Source organism: Hippopotamus amphibius, chromosome 13 (assembly GCF_030028045.1).
Source record: "Hippopotamus amphibius kiboko isolate mHipAmp2 chromosome 13, mHipAmp2.hap2, whole genome shotgun sequence".
Classification (NCBI taxonomy): domain Eukaryota; kingdom Metazoa; phylum Chordata; class Mammalia; order Artiodactyla; family Hippopotamidae; genus Hippopotamus; species Hippopotamus amphibius.
The window spans coordinates 38,329,282-38,353,591 of record NC_080198.1 but is presented as its reverse complement, the minus strand read 5'-3'; the positions used below and the strand labels follow the sequence as shown (position 1 = coordinate 38,353,591).

The 24,310-nt window shown below is 40.8% G+C and overlaps 1 protein-coding gene across 6 annotated transcripts in view; it reads left to right on the top strand.

The window, feature by feature from the left end:
• Positions 1-24,310, top strand: part of ARIH2 (ariadne RBR E3 ubiquitin protein ligase 2) — a 47,854-nt gene that overhangs the window by 16,375 nt on the left and 7,169 nt on the right. For 4 of the 6 annotated variants that reach the window (XM_057705170.1, XM_057705172.1, XM_057705171.1 and 1 more), the window contains 8 exons: positions 13,592-13,659; positions 16,384-16,447; positions 17,854-18,004; positions 19,009-19,130; positions 20,227-20,336; positions 21,702-21,819; positions 22,825-22,875; positions 22,966-22,987. In XM_057705170.1, the coding sequence (XP_057561153.1) occupies positions 13,592-13,659; positions 16,384-16,447; positions 17,854-18,004; positions 19,009-19,130; positions 20,227-20,336; positions 21,702-21,819; positions 22,825-22,875; positions 22,966-22,987 (706 nt within the window). Of the gene's footprint in view, positions 1-2,126; positions 2,173-12,011; positions 12,127-13,591; positions 13,660-16,383; positions 16,448-17,853; positions 18,005-19,008; positions 19,131-20,226; positions 20,337-21,701; positions 21,820-22,824; positions 22,876-22,965; positions 22,988-24,310 lie in introns of those variants that run through there. The other 2 variants (XM_057705175.1, XM_057705173.1) reach the window with 2 other exon arrangements.

Below are 24,310 nucleotides of genomic sequence, written 5' to 3'. Positions count from 1 at the left end.
ATGGGGGAAAGATAGTTTAACCTCTACCATAAAATAACTTTAAAATCTCTTTGCCTTTAGTTTCTGCCCCCTTCTTTTTTAGAATGATGAGAAAGAAAGGAGTTATAAATAAATAAAACCTTTTCTACTTCATTTCATATTTCCTGATATGTCCACTAAAAGCACCATTTTATCTTGCTTTGTTGAAAAACTTGGTTTCTCCAGATTCCAGCCTGAACTCTTCTTTCCTGTTGCTTCTCTCCCTAATGTTTGATTTTTGCCTCCTCAAACCTCCTGTCAGCATCTCTGCCATTCAGCATCTCTGCCATTCCTGTCACCCTCAGAAGACCTCTCTGCTCACCATTCCTTTTTTTTTTTAAACCCTCCCTTCTAAAGCTGTATCTGGCCTCTCCTGCTAGATTGTATACCCTGAGGGCTTCGAAGGCTTTTGGTGCCTGCCTGGACTTTGGAGGGGGCTGTGAATTTGCAGTGACTTGAGATTAGACCATAGGAGATAGGCAGAGGGTAGTGTTAGTATATAGGATCTAGTACTGGCACAGGCATTGTTCTAGGTGCTTAGGTATGACAGAGAAGGAAAGTGTTCTTAAAAACCTCTTCCGTCAGAGAGGAGCTTCTATTCTGATGGAGGTTTACATAAACGTTAAAATTATAAAAATGTGGTACATGTTTTGAGCATAGCTAACAACAGCAGTCAGTGGCTCTGTCTTTGAAACATGCTGTTGGAGTTTGTAGCTTTGTCACTAAAATATGCTAGCCTCTGAGGTGTCTTCTGGAGAAGAGAGGTGACCTAACTGAAACTGCCTAGCGGTATTTGGTATTCCCCTCCTTTGCCTTCTCACAGTAGCAGTAGCTGGAAAAGACAGAGCATTGTTTGAAATCACTTATGGACAAGATGGGCTAGTAGCTGCAGGAATATGGTAGGAGACTTGGCATTTAGTCCTATGTGTAGTTCATTGGCTCAACTCCTATCTGCATTTCTTTTGATTGTGGGTACTGGATATGACATTGGTTCACTAAAGTAGTAGTCATCCTGCCTATATATGCCATCCACCTGGAAAACTTAGAATTCTAGAAGGGGCTGTAATCAGCCTATTGCACTAAGTATTTCCCAGACGATTTTCATTGAAATGCAGACCTAAAAGATATGCTGGCTGGGATTTACTTCACAATCTAGAGGGTCGGGTATAGGTAGGGTGCAGATACAGTGGACCTGGCCATGAGTTGATGTTGGAGCTGGGTGATTGGTACATAGGTTTCATTATACTCTTCACTTATGTAGATGCTTGGAATTTTTCATAATAAAAAAAGTACCCTCACAGACAAGAAATGGATGACTTTAGTATTTTTGTTTTATTGTATTTTTCATAAATCACTTTCTTTAGTGAGGTCTTTAGGTGTCTTTGGTATTGATCTTAATGATCAGAGACCATAACAGGACTAAATTAAGAATAGACTGGAGAGAAATCTTTAAATTTGTGTTTATTAATCAGATTTTTTAAAGCACTTGTAACACGTGGGTGCCTCAATTACAAGTCAGCCCTCCCTTCATGGAGAATAAGTGAAAGGAAGCAAAGTTACAATCAGGTGCCAGAGGGCTGATCTTTTAGAGGTTGAGAGCATGAAGGTGTGACGTATGAGAGAAGTGAAGGCCCACCACTTAAATTAGACTTTAGGAGTGGGTCTTGCCTAAGGTCAGAGGCCCTCTGGAACCCCACTACCACCACCACCACTGCTGATTTTGCCCTGTTCTGGGGTGGTGTTCACCTACTCCTTTGTCTCTGTGCTTTAACCTTACTTCTTTCTCTTATTCCTTCAGTACTTTCTTATATCACCCTCTACCCTCCAAGTCTTGAATCCATCCATCTTGATCTCCTTAGGCTAGTTTTCCTATATCATGTCCCTTTCTACCCTAGGCCCAGAAGTTGGCCAGCAATTCACTCCTTTCCTTCATCTTTGCTTTTTAGTGAATGACCACTAGTGTTTGTTAACAAATGTGATTGGACCACTAAGTGGTTTAACAGCAGGCTGAGGCATGGAGACCCATTCGTGTAGCCTTAAAAGATTTCAGGCAGTTGGCAAGTAAGAATTCTAAATAAAAATTGAAACTACCACCTGTATTTTTTCAGGCCGTTGATGCTCACTGCCATCAGCTGCATCCTCCCTATGGCACTGGTAAGTGTGGGAAGGGCTGGTGACAGTTTTGGTGGGCTGCTGAATTTCTTTTTTCTGGGGGAAAATATCTATTTGCAAGCTGTGTTATTAACTTGTCTCCGAGGGCTGGACAGCTTGAACCAGCTATAGGAGACTAAAAAAGTTGAAGAAGCACCTGACCATTCTCAGGGTTTCCTTGGGGAACTGTTGTCAGGAATGGAGGCTATTCAGTATGTGCCTGGATCCTTACATAAAATTAGCATTTTCTGGGCATTATTTTGAATAATAAACATATACTGTCCAAGTGCTCTGGGATGTCAAGTAATAACTGTTAAATATCCTGAAATTCTTAAGACATTTTCCCTAAAGATAGATGTTGGCGATATATTTGAAAGGGTCCAGAATATTGTATGTACTTACTATTTCCTTCAGTAGCAGGATTTATCTCCTGGTATTTTAAGTTCTTTGTGGTCAGGGAATCAAAAATGTTTGTTCCAATTTATAAATTCTGATAGAGACTTACTTGAATTTTTCTGGGGAAGGGTTTGGTGAAAACCAGAAAAGAAATTTGTGGCTCTCATTTACTAACAAACTTCAGGTGGACTTGGGATCCTGTGATTTGAAAAATAATTTCACCACAGTCCACTTTCTGCTTAGGGACCTAATGGAGAAAATACATTGAAACATAGAGTAGGGCAGCAAGTCCTAGGAATGCTAAAATATAAGCCAGTAACCAAATCGCTGCTGGAGTTGCCTTATCTAAGCTCCTGTAATCCTGCATCTGTCTCTTTGTAATGAGTGGGTCAGAAACCACATAGATCCAGAAGTTTTATTTTATCAAGGTAGTCTCTATTCCAAGTTGACAGGTTGATGTTTACACTATTTCATTTCTCTGAAGCCCCTAGATCATGGAAGAAAGTGACTCCAGAATATCTAATGAAATGCTGAGGTTGTGGACATGTGTGCTGTTAACCATGTCAGGAATTGCTTGCTGATAACAGCAGCTAAGATACTTACATACAGTTCATTATATCTCTGTGAGAAAATCTTAGCATCATTGGCTCATATCCTGGATTTTCCCCCTCAGGTCTACCTCCTACCCACCCACTCCCTAAGCCCTGCTTGTGAAGCAGGGATAGAATTGTATGCACACTTTATATATTCTTTATTAAAAAACAGAAAGAACTTAACTCCCCAGCAGCTGTCTACTCCTTTAGGTATCTGTGCATAGGTGGTAACTACTGAACATGTTTTGAGGGCCTGTATCTGGGAAATATCTTTTAAGTGTCTCTTCCAAACACAGATTATGAGGATGACAGAAGAAGTTTGCCTGCAACCTTTGGGAAATAATGATGTCCAGCAGGAAAGTCCTAGTTGACATGCATATAGCCAAGTGCTTCCTGAAATAAAGATCTGAAAACCATCTAAGGATGTTGAGATTATAAATTTAATGGCAAAACAAAGCCAGATTGGATTGGCAATATAGAGCAGGTCCAAGGTGGATGACAACAAAGGTGATCCCACAGTCCTTTCAAGCTGGAGGGAAAGTTCTCCAGAGTCTTCTGACCCATTTGGGGTCAGGTTTGAGGGCGCAGGGAATGAGAGAAAAAAGGCAGGGAAGATGGGCTACGCTTGGCCTCTGTTCTGACCTCATCTTTGACTCTATGAAAGCCTTCTCTGGACCACTCAGGGACTTGAGGACACCCTTCAGTCTTTGATGAACTTTATACCACCACTTGCCCTCCCTTCCTCACACTCCCTGCCCCAGCTTCCCAGGGAAAATGAGAGAGAATTTCTTATCTTTGGGGCTTATGTTCACACTGACCAAGGCTTAGGCACAAATGCATTTGCTCAAAGACAGGCCAAGGAATGAGAAGAAGGCAGGCCTGAGAGTTGTGCCCTGTGGAACAGCAACAGTTTAAGGAGCTGACAGACTGGGAGGAAAGCATCAAATGGAACACTAAGAAGGCTGGGTGTGGGAGGTTTAGAGGGAGCCAGAGTATTGTGAAGATATTGGCATTACAGACCTATTTATGCTGAAATTCACACTGTCTGATCGGTTAACCTTTAGTCAGAACTATGTTAAAAACTCTGGAGAGGAATTTTTCATTTTGAGGGGTGTGTAAAAGATCAAAGTGAACTATATGATGCAGTAGTGTAAGGGTCAACCCTGTTTATTGCGACATTTGTGCAGATGATTGCCACTGAAAATTTTAAATGTACAAAGAAGTTTAAAGAATTGTACAGTGGGCATCCATTTACCTACCATCTAGACTGTACAGTTGCTAACTTTTTGTTACATTTACTTTATCATATATCTGTCCATCAATCAATTTTATTTTTAAACAGCTTTATTTATTTATTTTTTTATAAATTCATTCATTTATTTATTTATTTGGCTGTATTGGGTCTTCGTTGCTGCACACGGGCTTTCTCTAGTTGCGGCGAGTGGGGGCTACTCTTCCTTGTGGTGCACAGGCTTCTCATTGAGGTGGCCTCTCTTGTTGCAGAGCATAGGCTCCAGGCGCGTGGGCTTCAGTAGTTGCGGCACATGGGCTCAATAGTTGTGGCTCACAGGCTCTAGAGCGCAGGCTCAATAGTTGTGGCGCACGGGCTTAGTTGCTCCGCGGCATGTGGTATCTTCCTGGGGCAGGGATTGAACCCGTGTCTTCTGCATTGGCAGGGGGATTCTTACCCACTGCACCACCTAGGAAGTCCCTAAACAGCTTTATTGAAGTATTACTGATGTTTCAGAAAATTCATTCCTTTTAAAGTGTACCATTAGAAGAGTTTTAGTAAATGTAAGCAAATGTACCACCATCAACACGATCCAAGTTATAGAACATTTTCATCACCCAAAGAATTCCCTTGTATCCATTTGTAGTTAGTCCCCACTCCCAGTCCCACAAAACTACTGATCATCTTACTGTCTGCATAGTTTTGCCTTTTCTAGAAATTTCATATAAATTGAATCATACAATATGTATTCTTTTGTGTCTGGCTTCTTTCACTTAGCATATTGTTTTCAAGGTTCAACCATGTTGTAGCACATGTCAGTAATGCTTCCCTTTTATTGCCCAGTAATGATTTTCCATTGTGTGGGTATATACCACATTTTATTTATCCATTCATTCATTAGTTGATGAACATTTGGGTTGATTCCAGTTTTTGGCTATTATGAAATATGCTGCTGTGATTGTTTATATCCAGGTTTTTTTATGTGGACAGGTTTAATTTCTCTTGGATAGATATCTGGCTGGCAGTGGGATTGCTAGGTCATATGGTAACTTTATGTTTAACATTTTAAGAAACTGCCAAAGTGTTTTCTGTGGTGACTCTCCTACTTTACGTTCCCACCAACATTGTATAAGTGTTCCAAGTTCTCCACATGCTTGCTAGCACTTAATATTGTCAGTCTTCTGGATTATAATCATCCTAGTAAGTGTGAAATAATATCTTGTAGTTTTTTTTTTAATAAATTTATTTATTTATTTATTTTATTTTATTTATTGGTTGTGTTGGGTCTTCCTTGCTGCACACAGGCTTTCTCTAGTTGATGTGCACGGGGGCTACTCTTCTTTGTGGTGCGTGGGCTCCTCATTGTGGTGGCTTCTCTTGTTGCAGAGCACAGGCTCTAGGCACGTGGGCTTCAATAGTTGTGGCACATGGACTCAATAGTTGTGGCTCATGGGCTCTAGAGCACAGGCTCAATAGTTGTGGTACACAGCTTAGTTGCTCCGTGGCATGTGGAATCTTCCCAGAGCAGGGCTCAAACCCGTGTCCCCTGCGTTGGCAGGCAGATTCTTAACCACTGCGCCACCTAGGAAGTCCTGTCTTGTAGTTTTAATTTGCATTTCCCTATTGACTAATAATTTGAAGATCTTTTCTTGTGTGTATTTGCTATTCAGAATTTTTTTTGTGAAGTGTCTGTTCAAATCGTTTGCCCATTTTTAAAAATTGGGGTGTTTGTCTTATTGAGTTGTTTAAGTTCTTTATATGTTCTGATTAAGTTCTTTATCAGATATATTATTTGCAATTATTTTTTCTCCGATTTTGTGGCCTGTCTCTTCCATTTTCTTAATAATGTCTTTTGGAGAGTAAAAGTTTAATTTTGATGAAGTCTAGTGTATCAGATTTTTTCTTTTAAAGATTGTACTTTCCGTGTCATATCTAAGAAATCTTTGCCTAAAACCAAGGTTGCAAAGATTTTCTTCTGTGTTTTCTTCTAGAAGTGTCATAGTTTTCAGTTTCATTTAAATCTGTAAACTGTTTTGAGTTAATTTTTGTGTGACATGAACTAAGCATCTAAGTTCTGTGTGTGTTTGTTTTATATAATGATGTTCAGTGATTCCAGAGCCATTTTTTGAAAAGGCTGTCCTGTCGTCCAATGAGTTACGTTGGCACTTTTGTGGAAATTAATCATAAGTGTATGAGTTTACTTCTGGACTTTATTCTATTCCATTGATCTATGTCTGCCTTTAAGCCAGTACCCCACTGTCTTGATTACTGTAGCTTTATAATAAGTCTTGAAGTCAGATGGTAGAAGTCCTCCAACTTTGCTCTTTCAAGATTGCTTTGGGGACTTCCCTGAGGTCCAGTGGTTAAGACTCTGCACTTCCAATGCAGGGGGCATGGGTTTAATCCCCAGTTGGGGAACTAAGATCCTGCATGCCGCACAGCATGGCCAAAAAGAAAAGAAAAAAAAAAAAGATTGCTTTGGATATTCTGGGTCCTTTACATTAACACAAATTTTAGGATCAACTGTTAATTTATACCAAAACCCCCCACTTTGATTTTGATAAATTTTGATTGCTGTGTTCAGTCTATAGCTATGTCGTCCAGTATGATAGCTGTGACTACCTGTAGCCATTGGGCATTTGAAATGTGGCTAGTTTGGATTGGTATTTGCTATAATTCTGAATACAATGCACTTTGAAGACTTAGGTGGAAAAAAGATGTAAAATATAGTTCATTAATAATTTTCTATGGGTTGAGATAATAGTTTAGATATATTGGGTTAAATAAATAATATTTATAAATAAATTTTAGTTTTCATTTGTTTGCTGCTATATAGAAGTACATATGATTTTTATATATTGGCATACTATTTTTTTACCTTACTAAATTTATTAGTTCTAGTAGTTTTGTAGATTCTTTTAGGATTTTCTGTGTAAATACTCATTTTATCTAGAAATAGAGACAGATTTGCTGCTTCTTTTTTAATTTTTTATTATGTCTTTTGTGTGTGTGTGTGTGTCTTTTTTTCCCCTTGCTTTATTGCCCTGGGTAGGGCCTTCGATATAATCTTAAGTGAAATGATAAAAGTGGTCATCCCTGCCATGTTCTTGATCTTAACATTCATCATTTCGTTATTGAATATAATGTGTTCATAGATGTCCTGTATTAGATTTAGGCAGTTCCATTTTTCTTCCTAATTTGCTAAGAATATTCATCTTAATGATTATTGAATTTTGTCAAATGAGTTTTCTCGCATCTACTGAAATGATCATTTAGGTTTTTTCTGCCGTTATTTTGTTAATTCAGTGAATTGTCTTAGGAGTTTTCAAATGTTACATGAGCCTTTTTCTATATTGCTGGATTTAATTTGCTAAAATATTTGGATTGATTTTTGTGTTTTTGTTCATAAGGCTTATTTGTAATTTTCTTTTTATATTTTTGTTAAATTTTTATATCAGGATTATGTTAGCCTCATAAAGTGAGTTTAGAAGAAGTATTCCTTCCTGCTCTAGTTTCTGAAAGTGTTTATTTAAGATTAGTATTGATAGAATTCACCAGTAAAAACTTCTGGGTCTGGAATTTTGTGAGAAAATTTTTTATCATGAATTCAATGTCCTTAATAGATATAGAGCTATTCAGTTTTTCTTTTTATTTTATGTCAGTTTTGGTAAGTGTTTTTCAGGGAACTCGTCAGTCTCATCTAACATATCAAATTTATTAGCATTTGCTTATTCATATTTTCTTATTTTCCTTTTAATATCTGTGAGATTTGTAGGGACAGTCCCTCTTATCACTCCTGGCAGTTTGTATTCTCTTTTTTTCTTAATTGTTCTATCTAAAGTTTTTATCCACTTTATTGATCTTTGTAAAGAATCAACTTTTGGACTTTATTGATTTTCACGTTTTGGTTTGGATTTTGTTTCTGTTTTTATCTATTTTCTTCTTTTTGAGTTTTGTCATCTTATGTCATTGATTTTTGGACCTTTCTTTTATAGCATAAACATTTACATTTGTAAATTTCCCTCTTGGCATTATATTAGCTGCATCTCACAACTTTTATTATGTGGTATTTTCATTATCGTTCAGTTCAAAACATTTTCTAATTTTTCTTGTGTTTTCTTCCTTGAACACAGGTTTTATAGAGGTATGTTCTTTAATTTCCAAATATTTACTATATAAGAAGGGCATGCTTGGCAGAGAATAGTTAGGGAGCCTCATGGGATTGCTGAAATCATTTGGTCTATTGCTGGACTCCTCAGTGCGGTGGTTCTGCAGTGGGTCCTAATGATTCTTCCACTAACGCTTAAGGTTTGTCTTATCAGTACTGGAGAGCAGTGATGGGTTTTAAACAGGTTGGCACTGATCCTGGTAAGATGCGAGCGCTCTAAGAATAAGTAGTCTGTTATTGTAATTGTTACATTGAGGCTTTAGGAAACTCATCCTGTGGGCTGTGGAGTGGGGAGGGGGAGCAGATAATAGACACTGACATATCAGTGTAAGATGCCTTTCTTTTGTCCAGGTGATAGTGAAGCCTTCTGAGGGATGCGTTTGGGAGAGGCAGGACTAGAGATTGTGCAGTGGTGTGGTGGTGATGGGAGAGGGTGGAGTAGTAAGGAAGAGTGAGACATAAAGGAAAATGCTGAGGCAGGTGTAGGAGTGTGATGTCTCCAGTGACAAGATGGGCATTCAGGAGGAAGGATACATTTAGAGTACCTGAACAAGTGCTGCAAGACTCATCACAGAGACCAAGAGGGGTATTAAGGCAGAGGAAATTTAAGTGTCAGATTCTACCAACAAGATAAGAAATGTTTGTTGAATGTGGCAACAAGAGAGTTTATATTGCCTGGTATATGTGAATAAAGAATACCTTAGTATTTCCACTGTCAGCAATTCTGAATAGATTGAAATTCAGCAATTAAAATCAACATTTTGTCAAACTCTGAACCAAATTGAATTCATATTGGCAGTTATACCCACTAAACTTTCAAAGTATTGTATATATTTTCAAGCATGATTCTTGAGAATAGCTTTAAAATGTAGTTCAGCATTTTGGGGAGGAGGTGGGAAGATAGGAAAACATCTTATTTCTGCTCTTGAGGTCCTTGTTTAAATTCATCCTAACTATTCTTTTTTTTTTTTTTTATACATTTATTTATTTATTTATTTTGTTGGCTGTGTTGGGTCTTCGTTGCTGCACATGGGCTTTCTCTAGTTGCAGTGAGTGGGGGCTAATCTTCATTTAGTGGTGCGCGGGCTTCTCATTGCAGTGGCCTCTCCTGTTGCAGAGCACAGGCTCTAGGCACGTGGGCTTCCGTAGTTGTGGCACATGGGCTCAATAGCCATGGCTCACGGGCTCCAAAGCGCAGGCTCAATAGCTGTGGCACACGGGCTTAGTTGCTCCGCGGCATGTGGTATCTTCCTGGGGCAGGGATCGAACCCTCGTGCCCTGCATTGGCAGGCAGATTCTTACCCACTGCGCCACCTAGGAAGTCCCCATCCTAACTATTCTTGACTCATGGTCTTGTGAGTATCCAAAGTGGACACATTCCACCAGCTGAGGGCTTTCAGTTTAGACAAGGATAATAGTCCCAGGCATGCTGGAAATTGTGACCTATTACTATTGAGAAGGGCCCTCTTTGACCCCTGAGTTGGAGAGAATGGTGGGCTCTGATTCTGTCTCTGTGAGGAGAAGCTCAGATTAATCTGTAATTACCTTGGGATTCCAAATTTTTGAATAAGAACTTCCTAGTTCTTAGTTTCTAGTCTTTTCCTCGATTAGTGTTTTCAGAAATGGAAAAAGACTCATAAATAAATAAGACTTTTAATCTTATTACATGTCGATCTAATAGCACAGCATGTCTTGAACATGACATGGTTATATGTTTTCCTTCCTAAGTCATTAGTTTGTTTTGGCTGTCAGTGGTTGATTATCACCCTGGACCCATTTTCCTTTTGGAAAAGGTTTGACCTTCTCATTAAAAGTCCTTCTTAGGGGAGTTCCCTGATGGCCTAGTGGTTAGGATTCTGGCTTTCACTGCCGTGGGCCGGGCTCAATCCCTGATTGGGGAACTGAGATCTATGCAAGCCGTGCAGTGCAGCCAAAAATAAATAAGTAAATCAATAAAAGAAAGCTTTAAGTCCTTTTTGATAATACATAATCCTAACTACTAACAGGTTGTAACTAGTTGCTTGATCTAAACAGTCCAGCAAGAGTTCATCTTGGTTCTGCTGGAAGATTTTTGTTGTCCACAATTGGACACATAAGAAGAGTGAAAGCCTTTCCCCAGTTATTAAGTGTTGACTTTAATAGATTCAGAATGGATTGTCAAGCTCCTTGAGCATTACTCAGTAATGATGTGAATACTCAGGTAGTCTCCTTTCCTGAGAAAGCTCAGCTGTTTGCACTCTGAGAATGACAGATTTTTATCTTTAATGTTTTAATATCATACATAATGTTTGTCTTGGCCCTCTTGCTGAAGGTGGCTTAAGTGTTGTGCCGCTCCCCCCCCCCCCCCCCCCCATCACCTGATGTCTCGTCTCTTCCTCTGGGAGACTGCTGGGGGTGGTGATGGTGAAGTCAGTTCTCTCTTGTGACCCAAATCAGGGAGGAGGGGGCCTCTCTTCCGAGACCACCTTTTAACATAAATTCTAGGTACTTTTCCTTTAACCCTGTGCTGCTTTTGCTCAGAGGGCCCTTTGGAACCTGACTTCCCTTGTAGATCTTCCCTGGTGTCCATTACTGGGCAGAGTGCCGTCATTCTGCATTTTGCTTTAATTAATGATCTCAGAAATCCTTCAGATTTGTAATGGATTAGTTGAGGGAAAGAGTTCCTGATAGTCTATGATAGACTATGGACATAATATGGGCAATCACAGCGCCTTCTGCAGAAGGCTGGTGGGAGGTGCATACAGCTGATGCATGTGCCTACTACCTTGTATATGGTGATGTATTCTTGGCTGTTGGCTTTGAAAGAATAGATTCACATCTACTCAGTTTTATAAAGTGCTAGATGCATCCTCTCTTCACATTATCAGTTCTCACCAGAACTCACCTCCATTGGAATATTCTGAGTTGGTCATTAGTGGACTTGTAGTCATCAATAAAATTTTCGGTTTCAGCAGACAGGCTGTGTTGTTTTCCATAGATGGACGGGCTGCACCTGGTGTGCTAATTGTGAGGCTTTGTTGCTGTTGTTAGTGCTGTTGAGATCAAGGGATCAGACCGGGTATAGTGTTAAAATTCTGTTTCTTCAGGAAGGTCAAGAAATTTCATTTTGGAATTCCTTGGTGGTCCAGTAGTTAGGACTGCTAGGGACATGGATTCGATCCCTGGTCAGGGAACTAAGATCCTGAAATTAAAAACAAAAAAACAAAAAACAACAACTGAAAAAACCAACAACCAAAAAAACGCCAGTATTATGTACTATTTTCAGGTTTTAAAATTGTAATTGTAGCCAAAAGCAACATTCAAGCAAATTTTAACATTTTAATATTAGTAACATTTTTAATAATGACATTTTAAACCAAATGTTTTGTCTCTGTTTTCGTTCTGTGATAGTGGTCTGTGTGGATGAATAGTTTCGTTATAGAATCATGTAGAAGAAATGTCAGCTATATCTCAGGAATCCTAGGCCTAAAGTCTCCATGGGGCGCAACAAGAAAATACTACAGCAACATGCCTGGGTCAGATGCCTCTTACCTTACATGGAAGGAAGTGGGGATCCCATCCTTAGTGAAGTAAGCTGTCTTGAGTCCTTGGTTTTCTCCAGATGTACCTGGGTTGTAGGACAGGAAAGCACTCACTGATGGTGTACTGAGACATGCCGTTGTTTAATAGGAATGTACCTGTCTCCTTTCAGGAGTGATTTGAGCTCAAGGGAGCAAGGACCACATGTTGGTCACTGTGCCTTCCCTCCTGCAGCTCTTATCTGTGGACCAGACGTGTACCACCTTATAGGTCCTTGGTTGCTCCTGTGTGAAGACTCAGTCCAGTGAGCATAGTACCAAGGTTCTGTGTGTTCTCTTGGCTCCCTAGATTGAAGTATGGTCCTGTTTTTCCTTGATTCAGTAGCACCCTTATGCTTTGCAGTGCTCTCTCTGGGTAGCCTGATCTAGGCCTCCAAACACATCCTAATCTTCTGACCCCCAGCCAGATTAGAAGATTAGGCCCCCAGGGAGTTCCTTGGTGGTCCAATGGTTAGGACTGTGTGCTTCCACTGCCAGGGGCCTGGGTTTGATCCCTGGTTGCAGAACTAAGATCCCACAAACCGCAGGGCTAAAATAAAAAAACAACAAAACAAAACATTAGGCCCCCACCCATGTCTTGACACTTAGGATTCTGTTTTGTAACTAGCTTACTTTCCTATTAACATGAAACGTTAAAATGTGAACTACTTTCTGTGTCAGTAAACTTACTCTGCAGGATCCTTTTCAGTGATTGCATCGTAGTCCATTACATGGATCTGTCATGTATTATTTATCTAGTTCCTTTTTGTTGGACATTTAGGTTATTTCTATTTTTTTTACTCCTGTAAATAACACTGCAATGCAATATCCTATATCATTTCCTTGGAAAGAATTTACAGAAGTAGGATTGCTAGCTCAGAGCACCTTCTGAGGCTCTTTGATTGTCAAAACCATTGTGCTTTAAAACAGAATGTAGGGGCCAGAAAAACTGCCCACGGACTTTTAAATTGTCCTTGGAATTAGGGCTCATTATTTGCTGGGAATTCATAGATTTTAAACAGGGGTGTTTTTTGTTTGTTTTGTTTTTCTGGCTTTATACAAGAAGTCCAAGCCCAGAGATTTTCTGCAAGTAGCAGGCCTAACAGAGGTGTATTTTCCACGTGCGGCCTCCTACAGCAGCTTGAAGAAACATAAATCACATTAGGGAACCTAAGAGCTCTTTTGCTTAAATTGGATGCTGGGTTATTACTGTAGATAGAATGGTTTTGCATAAGTTTCAAATCAAACTAATTTCTTCAAAGGGTCATTAATGAAAACAAAGATCGAAAAATCAAGAGATCCAGGAAATCACTAAGACTATAAGAGTCTGAACTTAAAAGATGAGACAGAGAATCAAGAGGAAGAATTTGAAAATCAAGCCTGGGCCTACAATAGAGATGAATGTATGAATTTCTCAAAATGTAGAGCACTCTGAAACAGGCTGCATTATAATTTGATTTTTTTTTCTTCTTTCTAGGTATCTCATTCAGTTGCTAAACTTATATTAGTTAATTTCCACTGGCAAGTCGCAGAGATACTGGACAGGTAAGGTGTTTGGGGGAGGAAGGGATAGCATCACCCATAGCTCCTCTCTCTGCCTACCCACCCAGTGGTGATTATTGTTTATGTTTTGGAGAATATTCTTACAGTGTTCAGATTATATTTTTAAAACATATTGTATAGCCTTTTTTTTCTCAGTATATGCTGAACATTTTCCCATGCTTTCAGCGAATTCTTTCTACCCCAGTTTTAATGCTGGCACAGTATTTTATCATATAGATGTTCCATACTTTTCCAAACCCCTGTTGTTGGACAGTGAAGTTAGGTAAAATTTTCTATGCCGTTGTTAATTTTTAATCAGTGCCCTTCTAGATAACACTTGCCAATATCTCCAGTTATTTCTTTCAGACACATAGGTGAGGAAAACATCGTGACATAGTGCATATTACCTTCAGAGAAAAGGTCAGGTAGTTTACCACCTACCTCCAGAACCAGAGCCCTTGACGCATAGACCTTGGAGTCTCAGATGTCCTGAAAGTTGTCAGGAGGAGGGGTTCCTCCTCCTGCATTCTCTGGGGGACTCCCTGTGCCTCACTCTAAGAGGCATGTGCTTCTGTCTAGCTCGGGGTTTCTCATCCTAAGCACTGTTGACGTGTTGGGCTAGATGACTCTTTGTTGTGAAAGGACTATTCTGTGAATTATAGGCGGTTCGGCAGAATCTCTGGGCCCTACCTACCAGAAGTCCTTAAATCAAAAATGCCTCCAGACTGCCAGATAACCCCTTAGAACAAGATTGCCCCCTGGTAAGCAGTGCACTGGTCACTGCCCCTGCTCTTTCACACTACAGTGAGTCTTCTTTCTCTGTATGGTGATTCTGTTCACCAGCAGAGGAAGATCATCATGCCTTTCCTTCTGTAGACTGGGAAGGCCAGCCCAGCTGGAGTGGCTCAGCCTGATCAGGAAAGAGCAAATGCATTTCTTGTTCACTAACTGCACTCTCACTCTCTGTACTCAAGAGCTGAATACATTTAGGAAGACTTCCAGATGAATTTCCCTGTCTGCCCTACTCTTACTGCTACCCAAAACTCCAGGAACTACATAGGTTCTGATAATGGGGATTTAGCACTGTCCAAACTCTAGTCTAACTTGGGAATGGAGATGATTTGGGTAGCTAGAGATATTAAAAATAGTAGTGTGTGAACTAGGACTAAAAGTTGAAGTAGGCATTCTGACTAGGTGGAAATCACGTATATGAAATGTAGTTCTTCCCTGCTCAGATTCCTGGTATCTTGGTAATGGACTTTGTATGGCACTTTTATTGCCATGTGATAATTGTTTTTATTTTTAAATGTGTTTATGCCATAGCTTATTCCAGAAAGGAATTAAATTTTTATTATGAAAATTTTTTTCCAAAAATGTATGAGTGTGCACTCACATACACATGTGTGATGTGTGTAGGTTGTAAGGACTAAGTGTCCACCCAAACAGGAAACCCTCTGACCTTTACTCAGGCCTCTGAGGGCAGTCCCTGCCTGGGCACAACCCCTTCCTTCTTCTCCAGCGTGACCAGTACCTTAAATTTGGTGTTGATCATTTTCTTATTTATTCTTCAATTATATAGCTTTTAGCTTTGTATGTTTTTAGAACTTTACAGACATGGAATCATATGTGTTCTTCAACTTTTGAAATTAACAGGGTTGCACGTTATGAGATCTTATCCATCCTCCTGTCAAAAACCATTTGTGAGTTTTTAGTTTTTTGCTGTTACAAGTGCAACTCTGAAAACTTTTGTACTTATAGTGTCACATAATTTTTCTAGCGTTAAGTATAGAAAGTGAATTGCTGGACTTGGGGTATGTGTTTCTTCAGCTTTACTAGATAATGCCAAAATGTTTTCCAAAGTGATTGTTCCATGTTATATACCCACTAGTGGTGTATGAGTGTCAGAATTAAAGTTTTACAGTCTGGTGGCTATAAATGGCATCTGGTTGTTAAAATTTCAATGTCCCAGATTATTAACGAGGTTGAGCATCTTTTCGTATGTTTAATGGTGATTTGTGCTTCCTCATCTGTGAAATGCCTGTTATTTTTTGCCCATTTTTTAAATTGTTATTTTTCACTTCAAATGAACTTTTAGAGTTTTTGTTTTGTTTATTCTGAATATCACTTCTTTGCCAGTTACATATGTATTGAATTATCTTTCAGTTTATAGCTTGGCTTTTCACTTTGTCTTGTCTTCTGATGAACTGAAGTTCTTTTGGCTTGCAGGATCTCAGTTCCCTGACCGGGGATTGAACCTGGGCTGCAGCAGTGAAAGCCCAGAATCCTGACTACTAGGCCACCAGGGAACTTCCTGAACTGAAGTTCTTAAGTGTAGCATAATTTGTCAAAATTTTCCTTTATGCTTTCCTTTTTCTGTGTCTTAAGATATCCTTTCATATTCTGAAGACATAGAGATATTTGCGTGTAATTCAAGAAAGGGATTTAAAGCAGATATGGTCCTTCATAAGTATTTTTCTTACAGTTAAAACAAAGTTATTATTTAAAACAGTTATTATTCTCATACCAGTTGAGAGCTAAAAAAATTGAAAAAGCAAAAAGTATATGTAGTAAGGTAAAAGCAAACTTGGTTTTGTGAGAAGGTAATTAAAAGTTAAAGACACTTTAGTGTTACTGCAACACATGTTGGTCTATCCTGTTTTTGTTCAGAGGTAAAAATATTTGTCTTCAGTTTCTGATTCCCTTCATTTCTGCTTTTTTGTTTTGTAGATACAAGTCTAATTCTGCTCAACTGCTCGTTGAGGCTCGAGTTCAGCCCAATCCATCAAAACATGTGAGTGCCTCCTCCTCGAATAAGGCTTCTCTTGATGCTTGTGGCTCTTTCTGTGGCTCACATTGTTGTTGAGAACTATCTTGCTTTGTTTATTTGGAAATTTTCCTCACAGATGAAGAGTGAATCATTGCCTGCCCTTTCTAGCCTCACCTTTCTCCTTGTACTTACATACAGTCTGTATTCTACTGCTGCTGTGTTCTTGGTGTTCCTGCTCACTGCATGCCTCTCTGACTCTGCTTGTGCCTTCCCTGGCCTGGGATGTCCAGACTCTGTCCCCATCTTTGCTTGTGGGAATGGAACTCACTTTTAAAGACCCAAATCCGAGCCATCTCCCACAAAGCCTGTCTCCTGGGACCACGCCCCTCCAAACTCCTCTAATCATGTCTTTACGTGTGTATTGTAGTAATTCACTCATATCTTTTCAGCTCCACTACTAGACTGTAAGTTTAGGAATCAACGTATAGCAATATCCTCTGCGTCTGGGAGTTCAGTCAGCATTTGTCAAATGAATGAGGGCTGTGTTAAAAGCACTCTCAGGAGGGAGAATTGAGGTGCAGATCACCACATAACTTCTTCAGCCTCTTAGGAGAAAATTTCTAGGAGCATGCTGGCCAAGCAGGAGAATACAGTCATTTTCCTCAAATTATTTTTTGTATTCCCAGTGAACTAACAAGCACCTAATGTTAAACGTGTAGTGGACTTTTTCATTGGTTTGTGGTTTTGGCTGGGGTCCTCAGATTGTCTTTCCCAGTTTGTGTAGCATGGTATGGATTCTGGAGTTTAAGCTTTACAGTTATTTGCCCACAAACTAGAAGAGTTTGTTCCCTAATAGAAGCCTTCCTCATCTCTGTAAATTAATTATATGTGACGTCTCTTTGGTGTGTTAAAGATGAGTTGTAGTTTGGTAAAAAAAAAAAAAAAACCAACTCTAATATTGTGTGTTTGGGGCATATTGATAGGGGAAAACCACTGTCTTTGACAAGTAAAACTGCATTGTGGGCTGTTAGAAGCTCACACTTAGCCTCTAAGAACCTGTATGGCTGGGTTTGTAGTACTTGTTGAGGAGCAACTCTGTGTTGTACTGAATGAGGGCAGTTTTCAAAAGAAACCCAGTATCCTCTAAAAGAAGGTGGATTGAGTGACCTCTGAGGACCTTGACAGTTCTGAAATCTTGGTCTTTTTAGCCTGACGTTGTAAGTTCTCATTTCTATCTTCTTTCAGCCTCTTTTTAAGTCCTAGTTCATCAAGCCTAGCTCAGCTACCACCTCCTTCAAGAAGCCTTCCTGATAATATGCTTTTTGATCAGAACTGGAACTCGCAGAGTCCACACATTGCAGTTGAGTTATGACACTTGTTGCAGGGTCAGAATCGCCTCCCATGGCTCATATCACTCTGCCTCTTTCCAGGTCCCCACAGCCCATCCCCCTCATCACTGCGCAGTGTGTATGCAGTTTGTGCGGAAGGAAAACCTACTGTCTCTGGCCTGTCAGCACCAGTTTTGCCGCAGCTGCTGGGAGCAACACTGCTCAGTACTTGTTAAGGATGGCGTGGGTGTGGGTGAGTCTGCCATAGGATTTATCAAAGGCTGGCATGAGGTATTTAGCTTCAACTCTGCCCTATCAGGTGCTCAGGTCAACTGAGTGTTTTCTTGTGAGCGTAATTGAAGTTTTTATTATCAGAATCATTGGTTTCCAAACATGTCAGTCTGAACAATGGCAAAGTTTACCCTAGTTCTGAGGAAAATGAGAGAGTTAAGGGAAATGTTTGGGCATGTATGTAAATGTTGGTGTGAATGCAAGGCTACCTTGCCATTTGGGAGAACTGTCCTTTAAGCTGCCTACCCTATCTTGATTCTCAAAGTGGCAGCCGTAACTCAGAAACACCTAGAGAGTTTGCTGTTATTTAGGTAATATAAGCACAAATCAAACTTGATGATCAGTTAAAGGAGTATTTGTTAAACTATGACTTGATGATATTGAAACTAAATTAGCATTACATTAATTGTATCTGCAGAATCTCATTGTGTTGATGGTAATCACATGCACATAATATTAAACATCACAAAACTAAATTGTTAGTCAAGACCCCTATAGGATTTTTTCAACAGTTTTGTTTTTTATTGGTGCTATTTGTGATATATCTGATTTAATTTGTTTTGTTTTGGGGTTTTTTTGTTGTTGTTGTGTTTTTTATTTTTGTTTTTTGGGAGTTTTTTTGGCAGCATCGTGCAGCTTACAGGATCTTAGTTCCCCTACCAGGGATTGAACCCAGGGCGCTGGTAGTGAGAGTGCCGAGTCCTGACCACTGGGCCACCAGGGAATTCCCTGTCCTATTTAATTTGGAATAATATTTTAGTTGCATGGCTGTGCAAATATATATATTTTTTTCTTTTTTCCTTTTGTGTACTTTGCAAATATATTAATTTCTCTCTTCTTTGAATAAATTCTGATGCTTCAAGGGTTACCTATATAGAATCTGAATTTGTTGGTTGAACTCAGCCAATGTATTATTGTTGTATCTTCTGCGATACAGTTGTCCATCAGGTTGTCTTTGTTCAACAGGTGTCTCTTGCATGGCTCAGGACTGCCCACTTCGAACACCAGAGGACTTCGTGTTTCCATTGCTGCCCAATGAAGAATTGAGAGACAAATACAGGCGCTACCTCTTCAGGGACTATGTGGAGGTATGTCCAGCTCCTGTTGTGCCCTCTGTCTTCCCAGACCTACTTTTCATCAGATGCTTACCAGTTACTTTATAGACTAGGCTGCCAGTAGATGCTTTCATTTGAAGAAAGAGCTCCATGGCTTTATAACAGTTTGAAAACTGCTAGAGTGCTCGTGAATCCCAGATCTGTTGCTTCCTTTCTATGTATCCTTTGACCCATTATTTTACCTATCTGAGCCTTGATTTTCTCTCTCTCTTTTTTTTAATTTAATTAATTTATTTTTTAAGCTCTTTATTGGAATATAATTGCTTTACACTCTTGTGCCAGTTTTTGCTGTACAGCAGAGTGAATCAGCTGTATTTATACATATATCCCCATTGATTTTCTCTTGTAGAATGATCAGGCATCCCCACCTTATACAAAGTTGCTTAAACAAGCTTGTATGTCAGGGGACAAATGCAGTCAGGCCTGTCTCAGGAGTTGCTGTTCTGTTCAGTTCACTGTGTGATTCAGCACAAAGAGGGGGTGTTGCTTCTTGGGCAATTTGAAAACTTGTTCAGGTTTTCAACATGGTCAATTTTGGAGTCCTTCCCCTCTATTGGGCTACCTGTTCAGGCTTGCTGATTCCTTGCAGCATAATTTTCATCTTTGTCTTTCATGCCTAAGCTTATGGGATTGATTGATGGTCTGGGTTGTCTCATGCACATGCTTCAGGAAAAACAGAATGCCTTGTTCCTTGAGCTGTTTGCTGCCTTTGGTGGATGCCCAAGGGTCGTTGAGCCCCTCAGAGTCTTGTGCACAGCTGATTGGGCTGTGTTCCTTTCCACTCTGGTCCCTGTGTGCTTTCATTACAGAGATGCTTCTGTATTCCATTTTGTCATCTAATCTTAGAGCAATCTAGTGAGTTGCTATCTAGTTTAGGCTAAACATTCAAAGGTCATTTTCAGTACCTGCCTAATGTCTGGTCTTCATGACATCCATCTTAAATTCCTATAGTGTGTTGATGTAGGTCATCAGCTGGAAGAACAGAAGGCATATGAATACTCAGGGAGGTCTAATTTGGAGGCACCAACTAGGGGATGTCCTCATTATTCCCCCCTTGGTGTGTTCACAGAGTCACTACCAGCTCCAGCTGTGCCCTGGTGCAGACTGCCCCATGGTTATTCGGGTACAGGAGCCCAGAGCTCGCCGAGTACAGTGCAATCGGTGCAACGAGGTCTTCTGGTAAGAGTGAGTGTGGGTGCTGAGCAGCCCTGGGCTTGTGCCTTCTCTTCTAAAGCATCACCACTATTGCTCTCGTGAGGGCGGGACTGGGAGAGGCAGGGTCTTTGAGCCAGAAGAGCAGTTCTGTTCCATGTGGGCAGGGTTTGTACCTAGCATCTCATGTTCCGTGTGATGTTTGATAATACTCAATCTGGAGACAAGAAAGGGGCTCAGATTCTTGAAGAATGTGCTGTGGTTTATGCTGCTAAGACTCATGGCTCAGAGACTGTGTGTCTATATGGGTGTGTATCTACCTGCACAGATAATTCATGTCTTACTGTATTTGAAAGTGACAACCATCAACATTTTAATCTTTCTCTCTTGGCCTTTCTCCTCATTTTATAACACTGTATGAGTGTGGTTTATGTTTACTTGGGGTTTACTCTATTCAGTAAACATGATGGGAATAGCTAAAATACACTGGAGGCCCACTGGGGGAAACGCTCTGTCCTGATCATTTTACTTTCATTATCACAACAGCTGTGCTTGATTGGTACTGTTGTTACCCTTACGTTACAGATGAGGAAATGGAGGTGCAAAGTAATGGCAGAGCCATAATTTAGGTCCAGACCTGTCCCCTATTCGCACCTCCCTGGAAAATTCATGGTAGGGCTTCAGAGAAAGTATGTGGAAAATGTGGTATGTGTGCATATGTGCCTGCCTTTTAAGACATTGTTGAGGGAGTCTGTGACTCATCAAAGATTAAGAACCACTGATGTAGTTGCTTTCCATCCTTTGTGTCCCACATTTTGAACTCCTTTCCCTGGGACATGTGTTAGGCTATCTGCCAGAGAGCCTTTATCCATAAAGTTGTGTTGGCTTGGACAAAAGGGAAATTAAAAACATGGGAGCCTGGCCTGATGAGTTGAAGTGATTTTCCTTTCTGATTTTAAGTTTCAAGCATCGTCAGATGTATTATGCCCCCTACAGATTGCACAAGTGCTGGCATTGTGCATCCTGTGTGCACATCTGACTTGGAGATAAGCCAGGGCTCCCAGAACTGGATCTCATTCCTGCCTTGGGAGTGAGTTAAGGTATCTTCTCAGAATACATCCCTATGCCCTTTGAAAAGCTGAGTTCTGAATTTGATATCCTGTCAGGAAGGATTGACACTACATAAGATATTTAAAACAAACATTTCATTTGGGTTTATTGAGAGAAATTCACACAGTACTTCAGTATAATCCTGGGTAGGTGAAGGTCTCAAATGCCTTGATAGGTGACTTTACCTCTTTGGAAAGCTCTAATTCAAGATCTGTTGGCTTGGACAGAAGGAAAATTAAAAACACAGGATTTGACCTAACAATTATCTTTTCTGGTTTTAAGTTTCAAGTGTCGTCAGATGTATCACGCCCCCACAGACTGCGCCACAATCCGGAAATGGCTCACGAAGTGTGCAGACGACTCTGAAACAGCCAACTACATTAGTGCTCACACTAAAGACGTAAGGACTGTATCTTACCTGTCATGGATCTGCCCTCCTTAGTGCTGCCCAGGGCCTTGCCCGGGAGATTTGCCATCTGAGAGCAGAGCACCCAGGGCCTCAGGGCTCTTGATGGAGGCTGCAGACCCTTGCCCAGACTTGGCAGAGTTTGCAGTAATTTATCATAGTATGCACTGGGTGCATTTATTTTAATAAAATGCTGAAATGTTTGGAAAAGTTTGACCCTTAGGAAAACTAATTAGAAGAAAACTAGGTTTTATTGAATGCCTCCCAAGCTTTAACAGCCCTGGGAGGGAGGTGGTTGATAGCCACACCTAATAAATAGCAAAACTCTACTGCAAGCCCAGGCCTGCCCATTTCTAATTCTGGAAACTTCCCATGGGAAAGCATGGCCTGCAGCCCCCCTGAGTTCTGCATGACCCAGCACTCAAGGTTGTACCCTGTGCCAGTTGCACCCTGAGTTGATGCACCCACAAGCACAGCTATGACCATGACATCATTAAACAGTCCTCTTTATGGCAGTGGGAGAGCACAGCGTCAGACTGGTCTCTGCATTGCTGCCTGGGGTTGCTGATATCTCTCAAGTGAGAGCGAGCTTTTGAGGTTATTTCCTTGCCCTCTTCTGGAAGCAGAAGTTCAGGCATGCTGACCAGGACTTAGTCCAGTGTGGCAGCTCTTATGCTGCTTTGGCATTCCTCCCAAGCAGGCAAGCTTTCTACTGACTCAGCTTGTGCTTAATCTGAGCAGCCTCATGTCAGGGACAGATGGTGGGAGACTTAGTGGGGTTCAGCTGGTGCTTGGAGTGTTTCAGAGCCAAACATGCTGACCTCATTTCCTTGAATTGCTGTTCCAGCCTCAGCGACCCGCCACATTTAAGTGAGATGCTCCTCCCCAGAAGTGCTCGCACGATGAGCTATTGGGCACGGGTGCCAGGAGCTTTGTGTAATTTGTCTTAGAACCGGCCTGCTGGTGCGTGAGCCTAACGGCGCCCTTCTGTCTCCTTAGTGTCCCAAGTGCAACATCTGCATTGAGAAGAATGGAGGCTGCAATCACATGGTGAGCAGAAGCCTGTACGTTTTGCTTATGTGACATGGAGCCTTTGGTCAGCGTGCCCTTAACATATTCTCTTCTGTTTCCCTCTGACAGCAATGCTCCAAGTGTAAACACGGTGAGTCCCAGGCTTGGTGTACAAGACCCAGTGGCACAGTCTCTGTTTCCTGTGCACGGGTCTCCATTGCTTGTTTAGTGAGTGCTTTTGTGGTGAAATGATAAAACAGAGGGCAGCCTCAGTCACTTATAGTTATGATAACCAGAGTAAAGCAGCTCTTGATTTATTGATGTATTATTTTTTGGTCCCTTTTATAATCCCACTGCCATCTCACTGACACATGTAGTCAGAAGTCAAGTTTGAAATGACTCTTAGACCCTCATGAATCCTCAGTCATCCAGGAAGGTTTCAGTGTGTTCTCTTTATTTTTGCCAAGGCAGGTAAGTAGCATGGGGCTTATCTGTGCTGCCTTACAGATACCTTTTAGAGCAGGCTGTACGTGGTTTTACTGGAGGCAGTAAAATAATAGTTTTCCTTTGAGATTTTATAAAGTTTTCAGAGGGGGTTTTGATTTGGCCTTTTAGGCCTCCTTCATCTGTCAGGTGTAGGTTACATAGAACCTGTTGGTTTTGCTTTCCTTCCTGCCAAATCAAATAAAGAAATAAAATTCCTTCAGGTAGAAAATATGTCTGGATAGGTTTCCTACACAGCTGTTTAGATGCCCACCAGGAGGCCCTGAGAGTTTCTCTTTGTAAGAGCCTGTCTAATGCTACTCCTGTGTTCTCCTAGGAGCATGCTGTAATCAGAGTAGAAGAGGCAAGGTTTTAGACAGGAGCAGTGACTAAAGTTTAGAATGAAGATAGGCCTAGGGTAGTGGCGTATTTCCTCATTGCTATCCCAACCTATCTTTTCTGCCTGTGTTTGAATGAGAGGGACATGTATAATCCACTTAGCACATAAGACATATGTACAGTTTAAAGAGAAATGACAAAGTGAGCACCTGAGTATCCACCACATTCCTAGTGCTGAAGAAGTCCTCTGTGTGTCCCTCCTCAGTCATAGCCTTCCCATCCTTTACTGCTCAGAGTTAACTTTCATCCCTTGCATTGCTGTTCAGTTTTACTACTTGTATGGGCAACCCTAAGCAATGTAGTAGTATTTAAAACAGTAGTGGGACTTCCCTGGTGGCACAGTGGTTAAGAATCCACCTGCCAACATAGGGGACACAGGTTTGATCCCTGGGCCAGGAAGATCCCACATGCTGCAGAGCAACTAAGCCCTTGCGCCACAGCTACTGATCTTGCACTCTAGAGCCCGTGAACCACAACTATTGAGCCCATATGCCACAACTACTGAAGCCTGTGCACCTAGAGCCCGTGCTCCGCAACAAGAGAAGCCACCACAATGAGAAGTGCGAGCACCGCAACAGAGAGTAGTCCCTGC